This window comes from Odontesthes bonariensis, chromosome 10 (genome assembly GCF_027942865.1).
Source record: "Odontesthes bonariensis isolate fOdoBon6 chromosome 10, fOdoBon6.hap1, whole genome shotgun sequence".
NCBI classification, from domain to species: Eukaryota; Metazoa; Chordata; class Actinopteri; order Atheriniformes; family Atherinopsidae; genus Odontesthes; species Odontesthes bonariensis.
In genome coordinates this window covers 27,386,139-27,404,570 of record NC_134515.1, presented here as the reverse complement: position 1 = coordinate 27,404,570, position 18,432 = coordinate 27,386,139, and the positions used below count along the sequence as shown (strand labels likewise).

Sequence of the window (18,432 nt, the reverse complement as noted above, 5' to 3'; positions counted from 1 at the left end):
TTATTTACTGCTACCTGTGATGATGTAGGTTTGTTTCTCTGTTGTGTTTTACAAATGCTGTAATTTTAAAGTGTGTATTCTATATTGTTTTGTGTTTTGTGTCATAAATTAAGCATACATGATATTCAATAAACACACTTGAACCTCAGAAAGAAGTGTTGTCACTCACTTAGGGTGAATAGACACGGTCTGTTGACGATGATGGGATTTTACTTTCCTCAAAGAGTTTTGATGCATCTTGACATGATAGAGCAGGGATTTCCAAAGTCGGTCCTCGAGGGCTGCTCCTGCAGGTTTTAGATGTTGCCCTGCTTCAACACACCTGATTCAGATCAAGACAACATTAACAGGCTTGTGCAGAACTTAACAATCTGTTGAAGAGATCCATTTAATCTGAATCAGGTATGTTGAAGCAGGGCAACATCTAAAACCTGCAGGACAGTGGCCCTCGAGGACCGACTTTGGACATCCCTGGGATAGAGTAATTTCTACTCTATTCCTTTCATAACTTGACATGATTTAACATAAACAATCCACCATTCTCTATACTCACTTTATCCCGATCAGGGTTACTGGGTCTGCAGCCTTTAAAGAAAAGGCTTCTCCATCACAAGGTTGTGAAAAACTTCAGTACAACAAAAAAATCAAATTGGCATGCTTATTATGAATGATTTTTTTTAACTTATATGGATTATATTTAGGGGTTTCAGTGAGAACATATTCTGTTTATTTTTGTTTAAGACAAACAAACAAACAAACAAACAAACAAACCAACAAACAGCACAAAACCTTCCCTCTCAGGTAAATTCAGCAGACAAGCTTCCTGCATAAAATCTCGTGCTTTCTCGCGACAGGTTGGGCGGTGTTTTGGTGTCAGCTCCTGTCCTGCTCCAATCCGACGAAACTAGAGCATATTAAGCATCACAGAGGCAACCGGCTGGCAGTATTTTGGTATTTATGAAAGCCACTCCATTGCAAAAAAATAGTCTTCCAACTGAAAGTGCATGCCGATAGTTTTGCGCGGTTTTTGTTTCTTAAATAGACTTTCTACGGTGTGTCACGGCTTTTAGCACAACAACAAGTCAGTCGACAAGACCATAGTTCCCTGTTGTCAATGTCGTCCGGAACTCAGACAGCATCTCGGGCCGACATAGTGAAGGTAAAACCTGAAAGTACATTGAATTACAGTTTATACAAGTGTTTAAAGCGGGTTGCAATCGATGCAGACGTTCACCTCTTGTGCCGTCGTTCTACTTGATCGCATGGTGTAATACTGCCCCCTGCTGGCTAGCTTTCAGATGACGGATGGAAGCCGAAATATGTCACCGGAGACCTGTTCAGTTGCCCCGCAGACGACGCCTTGGCCCATTGCATAAGTGAGGACTGCCGCATGGGGGCAGGCATAGCAGTGGTGTTCAAGAAGAGGTTCGGCGGGGTGCCTGAGTTAAAGGAACAGAGTGAGTTGACTCATTTATGAGAAATGAATCAAGAGTCAAACTGATTTTGAGGGTACTGAATCCCATGTGATCACATTGTCAAAAAATTCTTTATAATGTAGAGGACTGAAAAATGTGATTATTTTCACGTGTTAGGATCTGAACAGCAACTTATTTGTTCGTTTTTTTTATTTCCTTGATAGAACATTAATTTGAGTTTTTTTTGTTTGTTTGTTTTTTTACCAATAAAACAGTGAGGTTTAACTTTTAAAGCATTATGGTGTGTGAAGCAATATGTTAAATCTTTTTTATCAAATCTTGCTCTGATGTATTTTTTTGTCCCCCCCCCCTATTTCCAAACAGAAAAGCTGACAGGACAATGTGCTGTACTAACAAGTCATGGACGCTTTGTCTACTATCTGGTAAAAATGCCACGGCCAATTAACTTTGTTATAGCGCACTGGATAATTTATTGAAGGGGTGACTATGTTTAGTGTTGCAAGTGTGAGTTTCCCAATTTTTTTTTTTATTTTTATCACAGATCACAAAGAAAAAAGCCAGCCACAAACCGACCTATGACAGCCTGGGACAGAGCCTGGAAGACATGAAGTCTCACTGTGTAAAGAACGGAGTGACAAGAATATCAATGCCTCGGTTTGTATCGGCTCCAGTATTTTTTATTTATTTATTTTTTTTGCCTGACAAATTCACAAAGTCCTTGTGTAGGTTCAGTTATGAGTGTGGTTCAGCTGCGTGTTTCTCTCTCTCTCTCGCTCTGACAGTATCGGGTGTGGCCTGGACAGACTGGAGTGGTCAGAAGTGTCGAAGATACTGGAGCAGGTCTTCCAACACACGAACATCACCATCACGGTGTACAGCCTTCCTCAGAGAGCAGAGACCACAGTGATGAAGGAAAACATGCGCAGATGATTTAAATGGAAATGTTTTTTTTTTTTTTCTTTTTAATGTTCACTTCATGCACTTTTTTTTTTTTTTAATTCTTACAATATGAGATCGAAATCTTTTCTAGTGGAGAAAATGTTGTTTTCTGGAATATATGGAAATAAAATGTTCTTTTTTTGTTCAAATCAAAGTCAACTGAACCTTGTGCAAGTCAATGACACAGAATTGTACAGTTCAGTCCGTTGGTATTGATATTGTGGCTCAGATCTGCAATTTGATTTTATATTTTTGGGTTAGTTGTAAGCTGCTTCCAAAACGTGTCCATGTGGCTTTATTACTTAATTAGGATGTAAATAGGGCTGCCTTAACACATTCCCTTTGGTTTAGTTTCACACAATAGCAATGGAAAATTGACAGATTACGTACAAATCTTCACATGGGCAGAATCAAAAACACCATTCACACCCTTTAGTTCTTGTTTAAAGCACCTCTGGCAGCAATGGCAGTTTCAAGTCTTCCTTTGAGTCATCTTGATGCTTAGTAAACCTTTCCTTTTGAAATATTGTAATTTCGTTATGCTGTAAGGTGTAATGACAATAAATTCATCATTCATTCTCCTTAGCAGACACCTTCAAGCTCGGCCAGGCTGGACGGGGAGCACAGATGCACGCACCCTCAGTCAGGAGATGCTTTGCTGCGTCCAGGTGTGGACAATAGATGGCGCATCGTCACCCTTTGATTTGTTCAGTCGTCTTTTTCTTTTTTAATTGAATTAAAAAGAAAACGGCAACTTTAGATTTCAAAGCAGAGGTGGTGTGGAAGAGAGCTTGTCAACATAATTAGTTTCCACTGAGTAGAGGCAACATCACACACTTGTCACTCAAAGCTGCCACACTTAATAGTCTGTAACTTTTAAGTCTTAATACAGATCAAATGTTTTATAATTAAGGTTCTCTGAGATGACTGGCTCTATATCAATAATCCAAATTGAATAGAATATAAAAATGTGCCTCCAAACATTTGTTATAAAGGGACAGTGGAAGCATTTATCTCTGCTGTGAAGTCAGGAATTTCAACATGGAGTTCTCTCTAGACCGACATCCATTTGCTGCTATTTTAGGAACTCCTGCTTTTGGCATCTGTAGGTTTATTGGCTCTATATGAATTAATTGGATTATTTCATAAATAATTATGATTACAATGAATTGAATTCCAATTGGCTTGAATTGGACTTTATTATTTAAGTGCCCTGAGATGACGTGTTGTATTTGGCGCTATATAAATAAAAATTAATTAAACTGAATTGAATTAAATAGGTTTAGTTAATTCTTTTTTTTTTTTTTTTTTTTTTTACCCTGGATGTTGCTTTGTTATCCTGACTTGGGATACAGTCAAATACACATTAGTTGCATTCTTACCAAACTATATTATATAGATCACATTAAGGCATTAATAATTAACTGCCAATGTTTGTAATTTTAGAAAGAATTGTGGGATGGCACTTTCCCCCTCTCTTTCATAAAGCATGGTCCAGCTTTTACTGTGCCAAAGGAGAAAGGAGCATTAAAGCTCCTTAGCATTGAGAAAATTCAACCTGCTCTCATCATGGCTACCACTTAGGTAATTGTGGTTAATTTCAATCAGTGAGAAACTTTTCTAGAAACTATTTGGCTGCACCGTTGCTCTGGTCAGGAAGAAGAGTTTTCGAAAAGCCACTTCTTCAAGGCAATTTGTTTTTGTAATGTCGACCGCCACCTGAGCAGCCTTTAATACTGAGCTCTGTGGGAAAGGCTTTCTCTCATAATTGCTTCATACATATTTTCCTCCATCTTGACCAGTCTCCCATCTCATCTAGCCAGCATACACACAACCCCACAGCACGATGCTGCTCTCACCTTGTTGTATTTCAGGCGTGGTATTGCTGAGATGATGCTTAGGATTTGATTTATGCGGACACATGCCACTGAGCACTGTCACCAATTAAGGCAATCTTTATTTTATTAGATCAGACAGTTTTGCCTCATTGTCTGAGAGCTATTTGGGTGGCCTTTTGGTAAACTGCTAGTGGGGCTCCCATGTGCCGTTTCATGAGGAATTGTGTCTGTCAGTCCAATCTACCATAAAAAGCCAGACAGACAGCTGGAACAGTGCACTGCTGATTGTCCGTCTGTAATGTCCCACCATTTCCAAACAGGAAACCTGAACCGGATTTGTAAAAAAAATTGTCCTACCTGACCAAAGCCCCATGTCCCAGAATACTTACTGTGGCTTGGCAGCTAGATCTAAGAACTCTGTTTGCCCCAAATATATTCCATTTGAACATTTTGGAGGCAGAAGCGCTGTAGGACACTTTAAATGCTTTATAAGTTTTCCTGTGATACCTCAGATATGCGCCTTGACAAATCCTGTTTTGCAGGTCCTCTGACAATTCTGCAGACCTGATGGTTTGCAGTTTACTCTGACACACACTGTCAACAGTGAGATCTTATTGAGAACGATATGCGCATTTTTAGTAGTCCAATAACTTCAGTTAGACAGAGGTGGGCTTGAATGGCAAGGAGCACTGATATAAACAGGAAGTAATAAGGACACTGTGTTCGACCAATGAGAAAAAATATGGCATTTTAAGATGAATGTGAAACAAAAAAGAAAATTTGGTCAATACTGTATGGTATTTTACACCTGGGCATTTAAGCTGAAGCATCAGGTATCTCTCAATTTTGTCTATTCATCCTTCAGCCATTTATATTGTTGACTGAGCAAACAGTGCACTTGCATTTCTCTGAGCGCATCATATAACTTCTGGAGTGCCCATTGTGGCACGATGCAGATGGCCGAAGCATTATATGATCCATTATTGATCTGCTCATGTACTGCTCTTGAGTGCAGCTGGGACACAATGGACCAGATGTGAGTGGGGTAAACCGAAACAATAGAGGCAGGGAATCTGACACCACAAAGTCAATCCCGCACATCCCTTTTCCTCAGCTGGGGAAAGCCTTTTAAAACATTGTGAAAAACAAGTGGAGAGAAGAGACATAATAAGGTACAACTCCCTTTAAGGGCTCTGTGTTTAATTAGTAGAATTCACCAATCTAAATAAAGCGGACTCCATTTAACAAGTGAATATGCACAGGTGTTTGTAATTATCATAAACCTCAGCGGCAGTGAGACCGTCTGAATGGGCTCAGTAGTTAGCCGCCTGCAGCCCTCCCATTCTCCTTTGGGGCACCTTTAATAATTTATGAGTTAAAGGCATTAAGTGGTGTGTACGCTGCAGCTCGCTGCCCATTCCCCCCCATATAACCAGGCCGACTGGAAGACTGTACTTCAGTATCACTGCAAGCAGCCCCCGCTCTCCTCCTCCTCCTTCTCCCTTCCCATCCCCCTTCTTGCCTGGCAGTCAGACTCACACTGCAGCAGAGCCACCTAACCGTGCTGCAGTGAGTGCAGGGAAACGTCCCTTCATCTGACCTGCCGTCAAAGTGCTGCAGCGGGAAGAGCAGCACATCCACACCTGTTCTCACCCCACCTGATATCCCCCCTTTTTCTCTTTGTTCCCATGCAGCCGCCGCTTGTCCCACCGCAGTCCATTGATTCGCCTCTGATGCTCTCCCCCATCGCCACTCTCACTCTTTTTCTCTCCCATACACCCCTCCTCCCTCTGTCCTCCATTCCTTTTTTTATTTTTTTCAGTGCTCGACGCGTATGAAATTGCAGAGCTCAGCTCTTCTCCACAGGCACTTGGGAAAAAAAAAGAAAAAAAAAAGAAAGGAAGAAACAGAGATGAGCTGGGCGGGAGGGTTTCTGCACCACATAACTGGCCTCCTTCCAATTAAAGAAGAGACCTTATGTTATTGAAGAGCTGCTGAGCCAATCAGGAGGCAGTGCAGGCAAAGATAGCAGGAAAAAAGCAGTCAGAGCGAGTGTGCAAGAGGATGAAAAAAAACTGCAGTGTGAGAGTGTGTAGTTTTATCCCTCCCCTGAGCAGATCTCTATCAATTTGGGTACTCCAGTCTTGGGGTGCGTTTGAATGGGTATCTCTATGTGTGTGTATATGTGGCAGAGTTTATAGAGAACAGAGTAAAGGTGTGTCCACAGGGCTATTTTAGACTCATTCATTCTGAATCTGGAAGTAAGAGAAAGTAAAGGGAGACTGACCATTTTTCTCTCTATCTCAAAGTGTCTCGGAGCCCGAGCAAAAGAGGGAGAGCTCAGCGTTCAGGAGGGCGTCCTGCACAAAAGGTAAGCGGCTACATTCTCCTCAAACAGCAGACGTGAAGGGCTTTTTCACTTCTTAAGTTGTTTTTTGTGTTTTTTGTCATGAATGTTCCACTTATCTACCCTCTCCTATTCTTTGCCGAGTATTAACATTTGAATATGTACTGGCATTTATACTTTTTCTTCAATGTTTTTCACATCACAAAGACTTGACAGAAAAGCAGAGTGTCAGGCTGAGGCAGAGAGGAAGGGAGGGGGAAGCTTAGTGCGGGACTCCCTGATGCTCCTGGGCAAGTTTCTGTGCACACGGTTCTCTAGTGCTGCAGTATCCCATTACATCTCTGCGCGGAGCTGCCTCAGCATCCAGCTAGTGCCAAGCTGAACGACTCAAACAAGCCACAATCCTTCGAAAATATCTGTTTGCGTTGTCTTATTTCCATGTCCTTTCCCCACCCCTCATCCTTTCAAATTCAGTGCACTCTTACAAGCTCAGTGTGGCGAAGAGAGTGCTGCAATTCATGTTAGTTTTGTCGTGCATGCTGTCATTGTGTATTCTGGGTGTCAGCGGGGTTGCTTAGATAACAGACTGAATTGGCTCTGATGATGTTCAAGTCTGGTGATTAGATTTTGTTTGGTTTATCCGGTACTCTGGGACTCCTGTCATTCCGAGCTTGCAGCTAGAGTAGGCTAATTCATTAGTTGTTACAGGATGACTGACTAAAAGAAAAAACAAAACAAAACAAAATTAGTATCGCATTTGTGTATCTCCAGTCATGTGTTGCAACACTGAAGATATAGTCTATCATAACTTTACAATGAACTCAGAAAACAAAAGTAAACTTGACGTTAGAGGTAAAGATGTAATTCATTAATCCATATTTTCTTACATCCTGAACTCACCACCAGCTTTCTTCAAGAGTGGGTACAGTTAATTAATTACATCCCTCTGTCTTTATTTATTTGTTGCAATCTGACCTTCATCATTTGCAGATGAAGGTTTGATGCTGTCCATCAGTGGGCACTGTGTATTTCTCCTGTCTGTACACACCGACCTGCTGCAGAATGGGAGGAAATAATGGATGCATTGTGGGTTTTGTGTGCACACACTGTAAAAACAACCTGAGACAGGATGAAGAGCACAGTGTGTACTAACCTATTAATGTCACTCAGAATTAAGGCTACTTCAGGATCTTTCACCCTCTGATGGTGGATATGAGACACACATAAATTTGACCAGAATTAGCTGATCCTACTAATCCTCATTATTCAGGACTAATTGATATGCAGAGATTCAGAGAGGATTTGGAGAACAGCGAATCTGTTTCAGCACCATGGACAGAGCACACAGCAGCTACTCCTTGTAAGAGCCTCCCTCGCGTTATTCAAAGCATCCCAAAGTGTAAGAAGTTGGATTAGCGGACAACTCTTCGTCCGCTCCGTGAGTGTAAGAATTTTATTGGTTATAAACATTACCAAATCCCTATTTTCACATGCCATTGGCTGAGCACGTCATCTCCTCTGCTTTTTCAGCTTATGACGCAAGAAAACATTTTTCATTATTCATCCACTTCTCCTTGTCTGGAACACAGTCTCAAGAGACTCTGGAAACACAGTCACTCTCTGGTTCAGTTTGAACACCTCTGCTCTGTCCTTGTCTTGCCTTTATTATATCTGTACGTCTCACCTGAGAGTGTCTCCATTGTGGTTTTCCTCCGGCTTCTTTATCACCGAGAGCTCAGACTGAGACATGTGGGACAAAACAGAGAGCAGCAAAAAAAGACTGGTCAAGTATGACATGAAGATATTTCATGGATTTATTTGAGTCGTGACATAACATCAAAAGATGAGACACATTCACATGTGTCATGAATGTGACCTTCAGTCTGCTAACAGCGGCTTATAATCAGTTATGTTTCAGAATAATTCATTACAAAAGGAAAAAAAAATACACAAAAAACTGCCGTGTTTTTTAATTTTCTGGGAACAACTTGTAAAACTCTGTAGTGTCTTGAGTACATAGAGCTCTGCCACCAGCTGTGACACAAAGCTTTGTTTCATGTCAGGGTTGAGAGAGACCAGGGAAATGTCTCAGTAGGATGCTGCTGGCACAATGAGAAACTCATTCAGATGGCAATGATCAGAAACCTTTAATGGGAAACGGAAATGAGACCCCTCACTGTTCAAAGACTTCCAGGCCATCATCCTTTTTGAGGATATCTAGTTTTTGAGTGCGAGAGGTGGAGAAAGCTGAACATTTTTTTCACGAGACAGAATGGCAGATTTAAACTGGCAGACATTGATGCTGGGACATGTTTACCAAAGTTTGATGTATCATTTAAGCCATCACTTAATTCAGGATTTTTCGCACCACAGCATAAGCAATTGCAGATCATGTTCATGTACTAACTCAAGTAAATGTCGGGAAAGACATTGCAAGTTGTGTAAATGAGCACGTCAGCTTGTGTAGCTCTCTTTGGAGGAAGTTTTTTTTACAAGGAAGGTAGCAGCTGCTGGGCTTGTCATTGCTCATCCTCTGAGCGTGACACCCTCTGTCCCAGCATGTGTGACATGGGCGTTTAGTATGCCCATGTAAATGATGGTCTGGGCAACGTAGCAGAGCAGCAACGGCTGTTACTACAGTTGGCAACTGTTCCAAAAGTCAGGCCGAGAAGAGATGCCGATAAAGCTCAGCAAATAATGTTGCTGAGGTTGTTGAGATAAAAACAGAGGACACTGCAGGTGTTAGAGGTGAGTTGACTCTATTGGGGATGCACCAATGACACCTTGATGAATGCATTGAACGCATGTGTCGTAATGCTCATGCTTTGGAGGCAAGAAACCAAGTCTTGATAACATACATTTTTAAATGTTTGGATGAAGAGGGTGAGTTTTAAGGTTAGGATATTTTTAGGTTCAATTTGAAGCGTTTGGGTTTGACAGGTAGTTATCATGTTTAGATGGATTCTCCTGTTCGATGCCCTCTAAATGGACGAAAACCTGAATATATGTGTATTTGTTGTTGTTGAGACCAGTGTAGTTGGGGGTCTGACAGCTCTGCGTGGACCAAAACGTATTATTGTTAGAGCTTTTATTTAACCTGGAAGATCTCATTGAGATCTGTTTCACTTGAGCATCCTGGAGAGTTGACATAAAACAGTCAGACATTCCAAAAAAAAAAAGGTACTCAAAATTCATTAGAAATCAAGAATGCAAGATATCATGCCATTATCATGAGCTGTCAAAATGCCAGGGGTAAATCATTCAAAACATGTACAACTTAATGCAATTTAGCTTCTAAAGTTTCTGGCATTTTCCATGCAAAGGGAGCAGCATGTTTAAATGCCCTTTTCCCAGTTCGGTTTGAACTCCGGTAACAGGGAACAGGAATAAATCTTTCTTGAAGACTGTGAGTCTTTAAATATTAAGGAGGCAGTCTAAGAATAACTTTTTAAGTATGATAAATCCTTTTTAATCATTTTTTTTGAAGCTGTAAAAGAGAGAATCATCAATGAGATGGGAGGTTCAGCTATTTTGATTTTGAACTTGAGAACGTCGTCAGCTCCTCATTGTTGAACTCCACAAGTTTGAAGTCACACAAATTTGATTGTGTCGAATGTGAGCTAGCTGACTGAGAGGCCGACTGGGTTGATTTTAGGCTTTCAGGAAGTACACTGTGTTAGTTCCAGGTCTTCGGAAACATCGTTTTTGAATAGAAAGAAAGGCAAGTGGCAAATAAACTCCACTCAACTTTGATCGTACGATTTATTGTTCTGGTTGTTTGCTGTTTTGTGACCACATGCAGCAGAAACATTTTCAGTATGTGCAAACTCATCTGTGTGTTTGCTGAATACATTTTGTTTTAACAAATGTGAGGCACTCATTCAAGATTTCTGTCCATTTCCAAAAATCTAGATAAAAACCCTGTCAGCCTTTGGTCTTTATGTAAGCCCAGAAATACCCCAAGCTGTTCTCTCATTCTTCACGTTGCTTCAAATTCAACTAAACGCACTCTCACAAAACGTGGTCTTTATCACTTAATTTGCATTTTGTATGCACTTTGTATTTCAGGGAATTTAGCTTCTCTCCAGCGTCTTCATATAATCAGCATATAAGTGTGCATGTCTGAGTGCATGCAAAAGGAGGATGGCAGGGTTGTTTAAACGAGGAAACATAAAAGAGACATGGATTACAATCTACCTCAGGAGTGTGGAGAAAAAAACGGGCATGGAAAGGACAAAAGCGCAGAGAGCAAAGGGAAGCGAGGAGGAAAGACAAATGATTCAGGCATGGGCCAGAGAGGGTTAGAGAGATAGAGTGAGAGATAGAGTGAGAGATTGAGAGACTGTCACAGGCAGAGCGAGAATGGAAGAGAGTGGGTGTGCATAGCAGCGCTACGAGCACTGCAGTACATTGCAGTGCCCAGCCCCCGCTGCGTTCTCTGCTCACCATCCGGTTCCATGCACTGAAAAGACCCCTGCAGCAGCAGAGCTGTGCAGCACACAGGGCTGCCTGCTGATCAACAGCAACCTTGCAAAGACCTTCTTGCCCTCCGCTGCGCAGTCCGAACATTGGACGATGCACTGGTTTTTTTGACAGAGGAGTGGTGGAAATGCGACGGGCAAGAACAACTGACCTGCGACTGCCAATGCATTGTCATGTAGATGGAGGGAGTAGTCAACTGACGCTCCCTGTGGATTATGTAAGTGTGTTACACATTCACTTTCCCAGATACCAGCTGAATGATCCCACCTTCCCTGGCCATGCTTTCCCCAGCAGGGGCATCCGGCTCTCTGTTTGCTTTCGTTCCAGAGGTAACATCTTTGCAAACATAGACGAGGTATTTATTGAACTCGCTGAAATGCCAACAATGGGAGAGGAAAAACACGACTATGCCCTCCTGTCTCACAGATAAGAAATAACGATGCCATGAATAACTGTGAAGAAGACCTCTATCTGATGTGGGCCCTTATTAAAGAGAAGAAACCCCCCCGTTGTTTATGCACTTAGGAGTCAGCCAGAGTACAGTGTGCACTAATGACTGACACCGTGTAGCCTCGCACTTAAATTCGGTTGGATTAATTATACAGCTTTTGCCCAGGCAATACTCCCTCTGTCGCGCACGAGCACACGCACGCGAACACATGCAAGCAAATGTAAAATGAATCTTCATCACGTGAATAGCTCAAAGGAAACGAAGGAGACGCATTTTCTTCCGCTTCTATAAACAGTTGCTACGCTCCCGCCCACTGCCTGTCCTGGAGGTTCTGTTGGCTAAAGCGAGACAGCCCCCCCCCAACCCCCCCTCCCCGCTGAATACTCTCTGGTTTCCCTCCACTTTGCTGATGCGGCTGATTCAGGACTCTCTCTGCTTCCTGTGACATGGTCTGATGCTGTCACTTGCTCTGCTGTTGAGCAGCTGAATCAATTACACCTTGTCGGATAGGTGTTGGGGCTGTTAAGTGTGTTTGCCCCGCCACATCAGACTGTTTGCCTCTGATTTGCACTGGAATCGGCGTCAGGCTTTGGGACTGAGAGGCCACAAAAATAAATAAAAAAATATCCATCCGCTGCTCGTGAGTCACGCTGCAACTAAAGATAGCAGTACAACTCGTAATTATTGTAATTGTGTTCATTCACATCAAATATCTGTAATGCTATAATGGAGTGTTTGACACGTGGCTGGACTGTCAGGTTTTCCTGTGAGGCGTCTCACGCGAGTAGTCGTGGTTGCTTTGAAGGATAAATGCGTGTGACTGCTTAATAGTGCAAATGGGAGAGAGATTGCGATAGGTAATTGTACATGTTTGGAATAAATTGCTTCTTTTTTTTTTTTTAGAATACTAACAGTTAAGAAGATGATGAAAAATATGGAAACACTGGTGTGTTGTGTGTGTGTGACAGAGACAGAGAGAGTGGGAGAAAGCGGTTTTGTATTGTGGTGTGGGTGAGCTCCAGCAGGGATTCGGAGTGCTGCATTGAGCTGCATAATTAATGTTAAGAGGGCGGAGCTAAAGGCGGAGATAAATTGCTATAAGAACAGGCCGTTATTATACTGCCAGAACAGCAGATAGCTCTTTTTAAACCATTATAAATATGTACATATATCTGTAAGCCCTCCCCGCGCTGTTCTGATGCAAAATCAAAGAGGAACAGGGAGTCGTGCGGTCCAGCTTTATGCCCCACCGTCCCATCTGGTCCCCTCGGCCCTCAAAGCCAATCATTCTCCACTGAGCTGCCTACCGCAGCCAAATGTCTCAGTGCTGGCTGCGCTGCTCTGTTAACCATCCAATTTGTATCAAAACCTCTTCCTATATGACACATCTGGTGTAATTCTCATCTCATCTGTCTGAATGGGATCACGAGGGAGGAGGGGGAGTTGCTTTTATCCAGCGGGATGCAGTTATATTTAGCCGGATTATAAGTTTTCTTTCTTTTTTTCCCCCTTTTTCTTTTTACATAGTGAGATTGTGTGAGCTGTTTGTGAAGTGACGTGTGCTGTTACAGGAAACCTGCAGTTAGGCCCTTTTATGCACGGCTTCTACTCTGTACTGTTTTAATTTCAAACAGCTTAGTTCACATATAAAATGTATCTATTCACATTGATGCTCATGTATGCGGTTGGATGTGACTATGTTTTTCTGAACGTATATGCTTTGAATGCACTCAGGCTTTCATGGGTATTAGTATGTTCCTCTTCTGTGCTGTCAGAACTCACAAACCTGCTTAGGCTCTCTGTCTCCAGGGCAATATTTCTTGTCCACTGACCGCATCTTTATTGCACTGCTTCCTTTTGCACCTCTGTCACCAAACCTCATCGTCACTTTAGCTGTTCTGAGCACTCCTCTGCTTGAGCCTTCCCAGCCTCTGTGCCCTAACTGCGTTAAAGTCAATCTTTGCAGGCTTGAGAAGAAAAAAAAACTAAGTGTTGTGAGTGTCGAAATACACGACTGCTCTTTTTTGAGCTGTTTCTGTCAAAAGCTGCTGTGCAGACCTGCCCTTGTCAGGAGGGTTAAGGGATTGAACAGAGACTTCTGAAATGAACCCCATGTTTGTTCCAAGCCTTTTTACACACGGCTTGAAAGCTGGTACAAAAGATATGGCGTGATTTTTTATTTTTTTGACACTGGACCCAGAAAATCACATCGAAATTACAACTATATAAGACGCAAGGCAAACACAATTGTACTTTGATGGTAGAAGCCCCAGAAAGGCACAGGATGATTCATATAGCTGCAAGTTAGGCTTTCTGGGGAACATGGCTTTAATCTGTCCAAATGATTACAACAAGCTCCATGATGGCCTGATAACACTTGTCCACAGAAACATACCTTAAGGGTCTGAGTGTGTTTAAATTCAAATGTAAGGGATTTGTCTATGCTTTCTTCATTTTTCTCTTTCCATCTGGCAACACAGTCTGAAGGTCTTTTCTATGCAGAGAAACAACACAAAGCATCATTATAGATATATTTTCTGGCCACTGAAATCTGAAAACTGTTGAGACATTTTCTGTTCTTTCTGCATTCCACGGGCTTTAGCAGTGGGAGAGCTGAGTTGCCATTTCTCACTGTTGCCAAGAGAGAATCCTCCATCTGACATGCAGAACGCATGGAACAGTGCAAACATCAACAGAAAACCTTGAGGAGACAAAAAGAATGCCACTCTTCTCTGAAATAAACCCAATCTCTGAAATTCTTTTGAATGTGTCATGCTGGGAAATGTCCTGAAATCCGTTTAAACCGCAGGTTGCACTGGAAAGGAACGTCGAAGTCTTGTTGTAAACCTACACCCCTCTGTGCTCTTTGACTTTTTAGTTTGTTCACAGATCAGGTGTACAACAGCTTAAGTTTTTCAATAGATGAACACGATGCAAGGCAGATAGAAAGAAGCACACTGGAAAGAGAAGAGGAGGGAGAATATTTTAGCTGTGTGAGTAGGTGTTCGGCATGAAGGCTGCTTTTCTTCTCTTTGAGATTTTCGAGGCCAGTGTGCAGGTGAGGGGCAGCAAACAGAACCACGCATTCTATAGTAGGACTGAGAAATAGCAAATAGTAGGATCAAAGTAAAAGGAAGAGAAGTTAAGTTTACTCAAATTGAACAGTTTCAAAGTACATATTGTGGATTGTATTGTGCTGACAGACATGGATACATCACATACATTTTACTTGTTGTTTATCGTACTTCAGATTAATTCTTAAGAGAACTGCAATTCCAAAAAAAGTTAGGCAGCTATGCTAATAACACAGAGTGCAATGACTTCCAAATCTCATAAAGAAATATTCTGTTCTCAATAGAACATAGAATGCATATCAGATGCTGAAAGTGGGACAGTTTACTGTTTTATAAAAAATATTAGCTCATTTTGAAATTGAGGGTAGCAACACATCTCAAAATAGTTGGGACAGGACCATGTTTACCACTGTGTAGCTTCCTCTATTGTTTTACCAACATCTGGGAACTGAGAAGAACAGTCACTGGACCTTTGGGAGAGGAATGGTGTCCCTTTGTGGTCTGAGATAGGATTATAGCTGTTCAACAGTCTTGGGTTTTATTTGTGGTATCTTGTGTTTCATGACATGCCACATGTTCAGTTTGGTGCAAGGTCTGGACTGCAGGCAGGCCAGTCCTGCACCAGGTCTCTTCTACGACGAAGCCATGCTGTTGTAATAGATGTAGTATGCGGTTTAGCATGGTCTTGCTGAAATATGCCAGCTGACATTGGGTGAGAGGCAGGGTACACCCTGGAGAGGTCGCTTTTAGAATTCAAAATGAATCAGTGGGCCTCATGCAAGAACCATTCGTACTCACAGATTTGTTCTTAAATCGTCCGTACGAGTGATTTAAGAGAATTTGCGCATTCACCAATCTTTTCGTATTTTACGTTTTCTTTCAGGTACGAACAGAATTTACGAGTGATCCAGAGCTGTCGTAGGAGTTTCGTAAAATAGTCCGCTGTTATTCAAATCACGTTTGCTTGACTAATGGATTTTATATTTAATTACTTTGAAGAAAACATAAATAAATATACATTATACCCCATAATGATGCTGACATTATTCTGTTTGACTTAAATTATGCTCTAATTGAAGGTTCATTTGAATCTGTAACGGGAAGCGTAACCAGCGGCTGTCTTGCTACTTTTGGATGCCTTAGTGTGTCAGGCTCTTGAAGAGACCGTGTTGAGACAGACGAATGGCTGACATCGCGATTAAGATTCTCAAAGACTGTGCTACTGCAAATATGCACCTTGCTAGAGCCACAACACCAGAGAAAAACATGCCGATCAAACCCAATTCCACCACACGCCCAGGTCCTCACCACCCTTGGATTTTTGGCCACAGAACCTTTCAGAGGGAGACTGGAGACAGATCGGGTGTGTCTCAGTCCTCTGTGAGTCGTGCGCTCCCCTTGGTCATCAAAGCTCTCATCAGTTTATCACCCATGGTACATCAAATTCCCATACACCGCTGTCCAACAAGTACAAATTAAGAGGGACTTTCATGCCGTGGCTGGACTGCCAATCATAATTGGAGCACGAGACACATATACGCATTAGAGCACCCGTGCTGTCGTGGAGCGCACTGAGCTGAAGGCCAGGTGGGTGTGTCTCGATACAGCGGGGGGGGGGGCAAATAGCCCAGAGAAGGCATGCCAGATATGCACAATAATGCCATGAACGAGGGTCTCCACCTGAACCAGCCCAGGCAGACCAGAAGCTGTGGTGCCAGAAGACCCCCCTCATGGACCACCCCATCAAAGTGCCATCATGATGAGGCAACAACTGATTGCACGGCTTTAGTTGCAGTCATCGAGCGCCTGGCCATTTTCATATCAAACCATTTCTTTTTTTATTTCGGTGACATTACGAACTACAGGTGGCATTGAATTAACAGCACTCGTAATTGCTTCCCATTTCTTCGCTTTAGCAGGTTCTGTAATTCCACTGCTGACATGCTAAAAATGACAGATTTTCCTCTTTGGATCTCTGAAAGCAGAACTTCAGTCTCAGAGCCCGTAAAGTTGTTCTTTTTGCGCTTTGATGCCGTTTTCATGACTCAACACTCAACAAGTCCTGATACAGGAGAGAGGAAGCACAGCCTTATATGGTATAATTTTGGGCGTGGAGTATGCAAATCTACTATCCTCGTGCACGTAAACTTAGATACGCACAGGTGGCATTCATCATTTACGCAGGTCGTTTACACACTTTTCCCGAAGTTAAGAGCATTTGTTGAATCTGACGTGGCATGTTCGGACGAAAACTTCTTACGAAAAAAGTAAGAGAAATTTAGAATAAAAATACGAAAATGTTCTTGCATGAGGCCCAGTGTTCTCTGTTTTTATTGTAAATAGAATATTGGTTTATGAGATTTCCAATTATTGTATTCTGTTTTTTATTCGCATTTTAAACAGCATCCCAGCTTTGCCCTTTTTCGTTTCTTTTACCTCAGCATGATGACACAGATATCAACGTCATTTTAGAAAAATTGTGTTTGGCAAACAACAACTCCATGCAAACAAATCATGTTTGCTGGGCTTCTTCACAAACTTTCCTGCATTGTGGCTCCACAGTTTCTTGTGACTATCTTGATAACTGAAGTTGTGTGAGTGGCAGGTCACTTATGGTGCTTTGTAAAGCTTAATGGGCTCCACTCAGTGTTGAGCCATTCTTTTAACTCATTCTCCACTCAGGTCATTGTGCTGCTGTCATTCCCCTGCTCATTTGTATTCAGCTGGCTTGTTTTTAGCCAAACCGCATTTCCACAAAGGTGTCAGAATCAAGCCAAAGTAACAGGCAAATACTTAACTTTCTCTAAAAAGAGTGAGGTAGGAACTCTGTGTATCAATGAAGTTTGGGAAAATCTTGCAGATTCGATCTCTCCCAATGAGATTATTGACTTCACAGCAAATTGGTTCATGCCTCCAAGAGCATGATGGAGGGTTGCAAAGTCTATTACCTCCCATGGTAAGGCTGGTAATAGTTGGGCCTCGCAAGAAGGACACGAAATTCATTGTACTATATTGATCAAAACAATTACTCTCATCCTTTTGCACGGTTCTATAAACCCTCACACAGCATCGTTATTGCAATCGTCACTCTCATCTGGAGTTGGTCTGAGTATTCAAAAAGATTAACATGCTCAGACCCCCATTGTACATTGTCTTGCCAAATGTGCGTCTTTTTTCATTGAAGCAAAGCTGTGTTAAATGCCAAGAGCTTGCATGTACAATATCTGAAAGCTCAGGAGAAAAAATAGATAAACAAAAAGGGGGAAAACAACAAGAGGCCTCTGTTGTGACCTTGTATCCTTCTGTATGCTGGAAGGTAACAAACGCAAAGCTTCAGTGAATCATTCGGTTCCACTGTCTGGTTTTGCTCTGTGTTTTGTTTTTATAAGTCAACAGCAAGATTACTTTGATTTTCTATTTCCTTATCCACTATAAAACCAGCTGCTGCAGTTCACATTGGAGGCCAGTCTCTCTCTTTACCCTTAAGTCAGTTGGAAGCATTGGTCTGTCACATTTGACCCTTTAGCGACCCAACACTAGACACCCCCAAACACACACACATGCGCACACAAACAGCCCTAAATAGCCCCAGCCAATATGAAATTGTTCATGACAAGGGATCCATGGTTTCTATTCTCAACCACATGAACTATATCAGTCTTGAGCAGTGACTGTTTTCAACACAAACTCAAAAACAGGTTTTTGTTTGTTTCCTGTCCTGTTCAGATCACTTTTTATAAATGAACTGATCTTTCTTTTTTTTATTTAGAAGATGCCATGCAACATTTCCTTTCCTGGTCATTAAAATGGATGCTTTTCATCCACAATCTTTCTCACATGGAGCTCCGGAAGTGACGTGCAGCCC

General features: G+C 42.0%; 2 protein-coding genes across 5 annotated transcripts in view; both read left to right on the top strand.

Moving 5' to 3' along the window:
* Positions 1 to 865: 865 nt before the first annotated feature.
* On the top strand, positions 866 to 2,529 carry oard1 (O-acyl-ADP-ribose deacylase 1). 2 transcript variants are annotated; one of them, XM_075475741.1, is made up of 5 exons: positions 866 to 1,159; positions 1,299 to 1,457; positions 1,800 to 1,858; positions 1,978 to 2,090; positions 2,219 to 2,529. In XM_075475741.1, exons 2-5 carry the CDS (start codon positions 1,391 to 1,393, stop codon positions 2,364 to 2,366), a joined length of 387 nt encoding a protein of 128 aa, XP_075331856.1. In that variant the 5' UTR covers positions 866 to 1,159; positions 1,299 to 1,390; the 3' UTR covers positions 2,367 to 2,529. The 2 variants fall into 2 exon arrangements, with proteins under 2 accessions (XP_075331856.1, XP_075331855.1); XM_075475740.1 differs by having other exon boundaries at positions 1,292 to 1,457.
* Positions 2,530 to 6,233: 3,704 nt separating this feature from the next.
* The window catches only part of LOC142389844 (synaptotagmin-2-like), a 68,935-nt gene continuing 56,736 nt past the window's right edge, over positions 6,234 to 18,432 (top strand). For 2 of the 3 annotated variants that reach the window (XM_075475012.1, XM_075475008.1), the window contains exons 1-2: positions 6,234 to 6,428; positions 6,523 to 6,584. The gene's annotated coding sequence lies outside the window, so the exon portion shown is untranslated. The remainder of the gene's footprint in view (positions 6,429 to 6,522; positions 6,585 to 18,432) is intronic. The other variant, XM_075475009.1, reaches the window with a different exon arrangement.

Bases quoted from the DNA above. Each gene is read 5' to 3' on its own strand.
- oard1 (XM_075475740.1), top strand. From the start codon at position 1,115: ATGTCGTCCGGAACTCAGACAGCATCTCGGGCCGACATAGTGAAG. The intron at 1,458-1,799 runs GTGAGTTGACTC...ATTTCCAAACAG, and splicing joins GCCTGAGTTAAAGGAACAGA to AAAAGCTGACAGGACAATGT. The intron at 2,091-2,218 runs GTTTGTATCGGC...TCGCTCTGACAG, and splicing joins ACAAGAATATCAATGCCTCG to TATCGGGTGTGGCCTGGACA.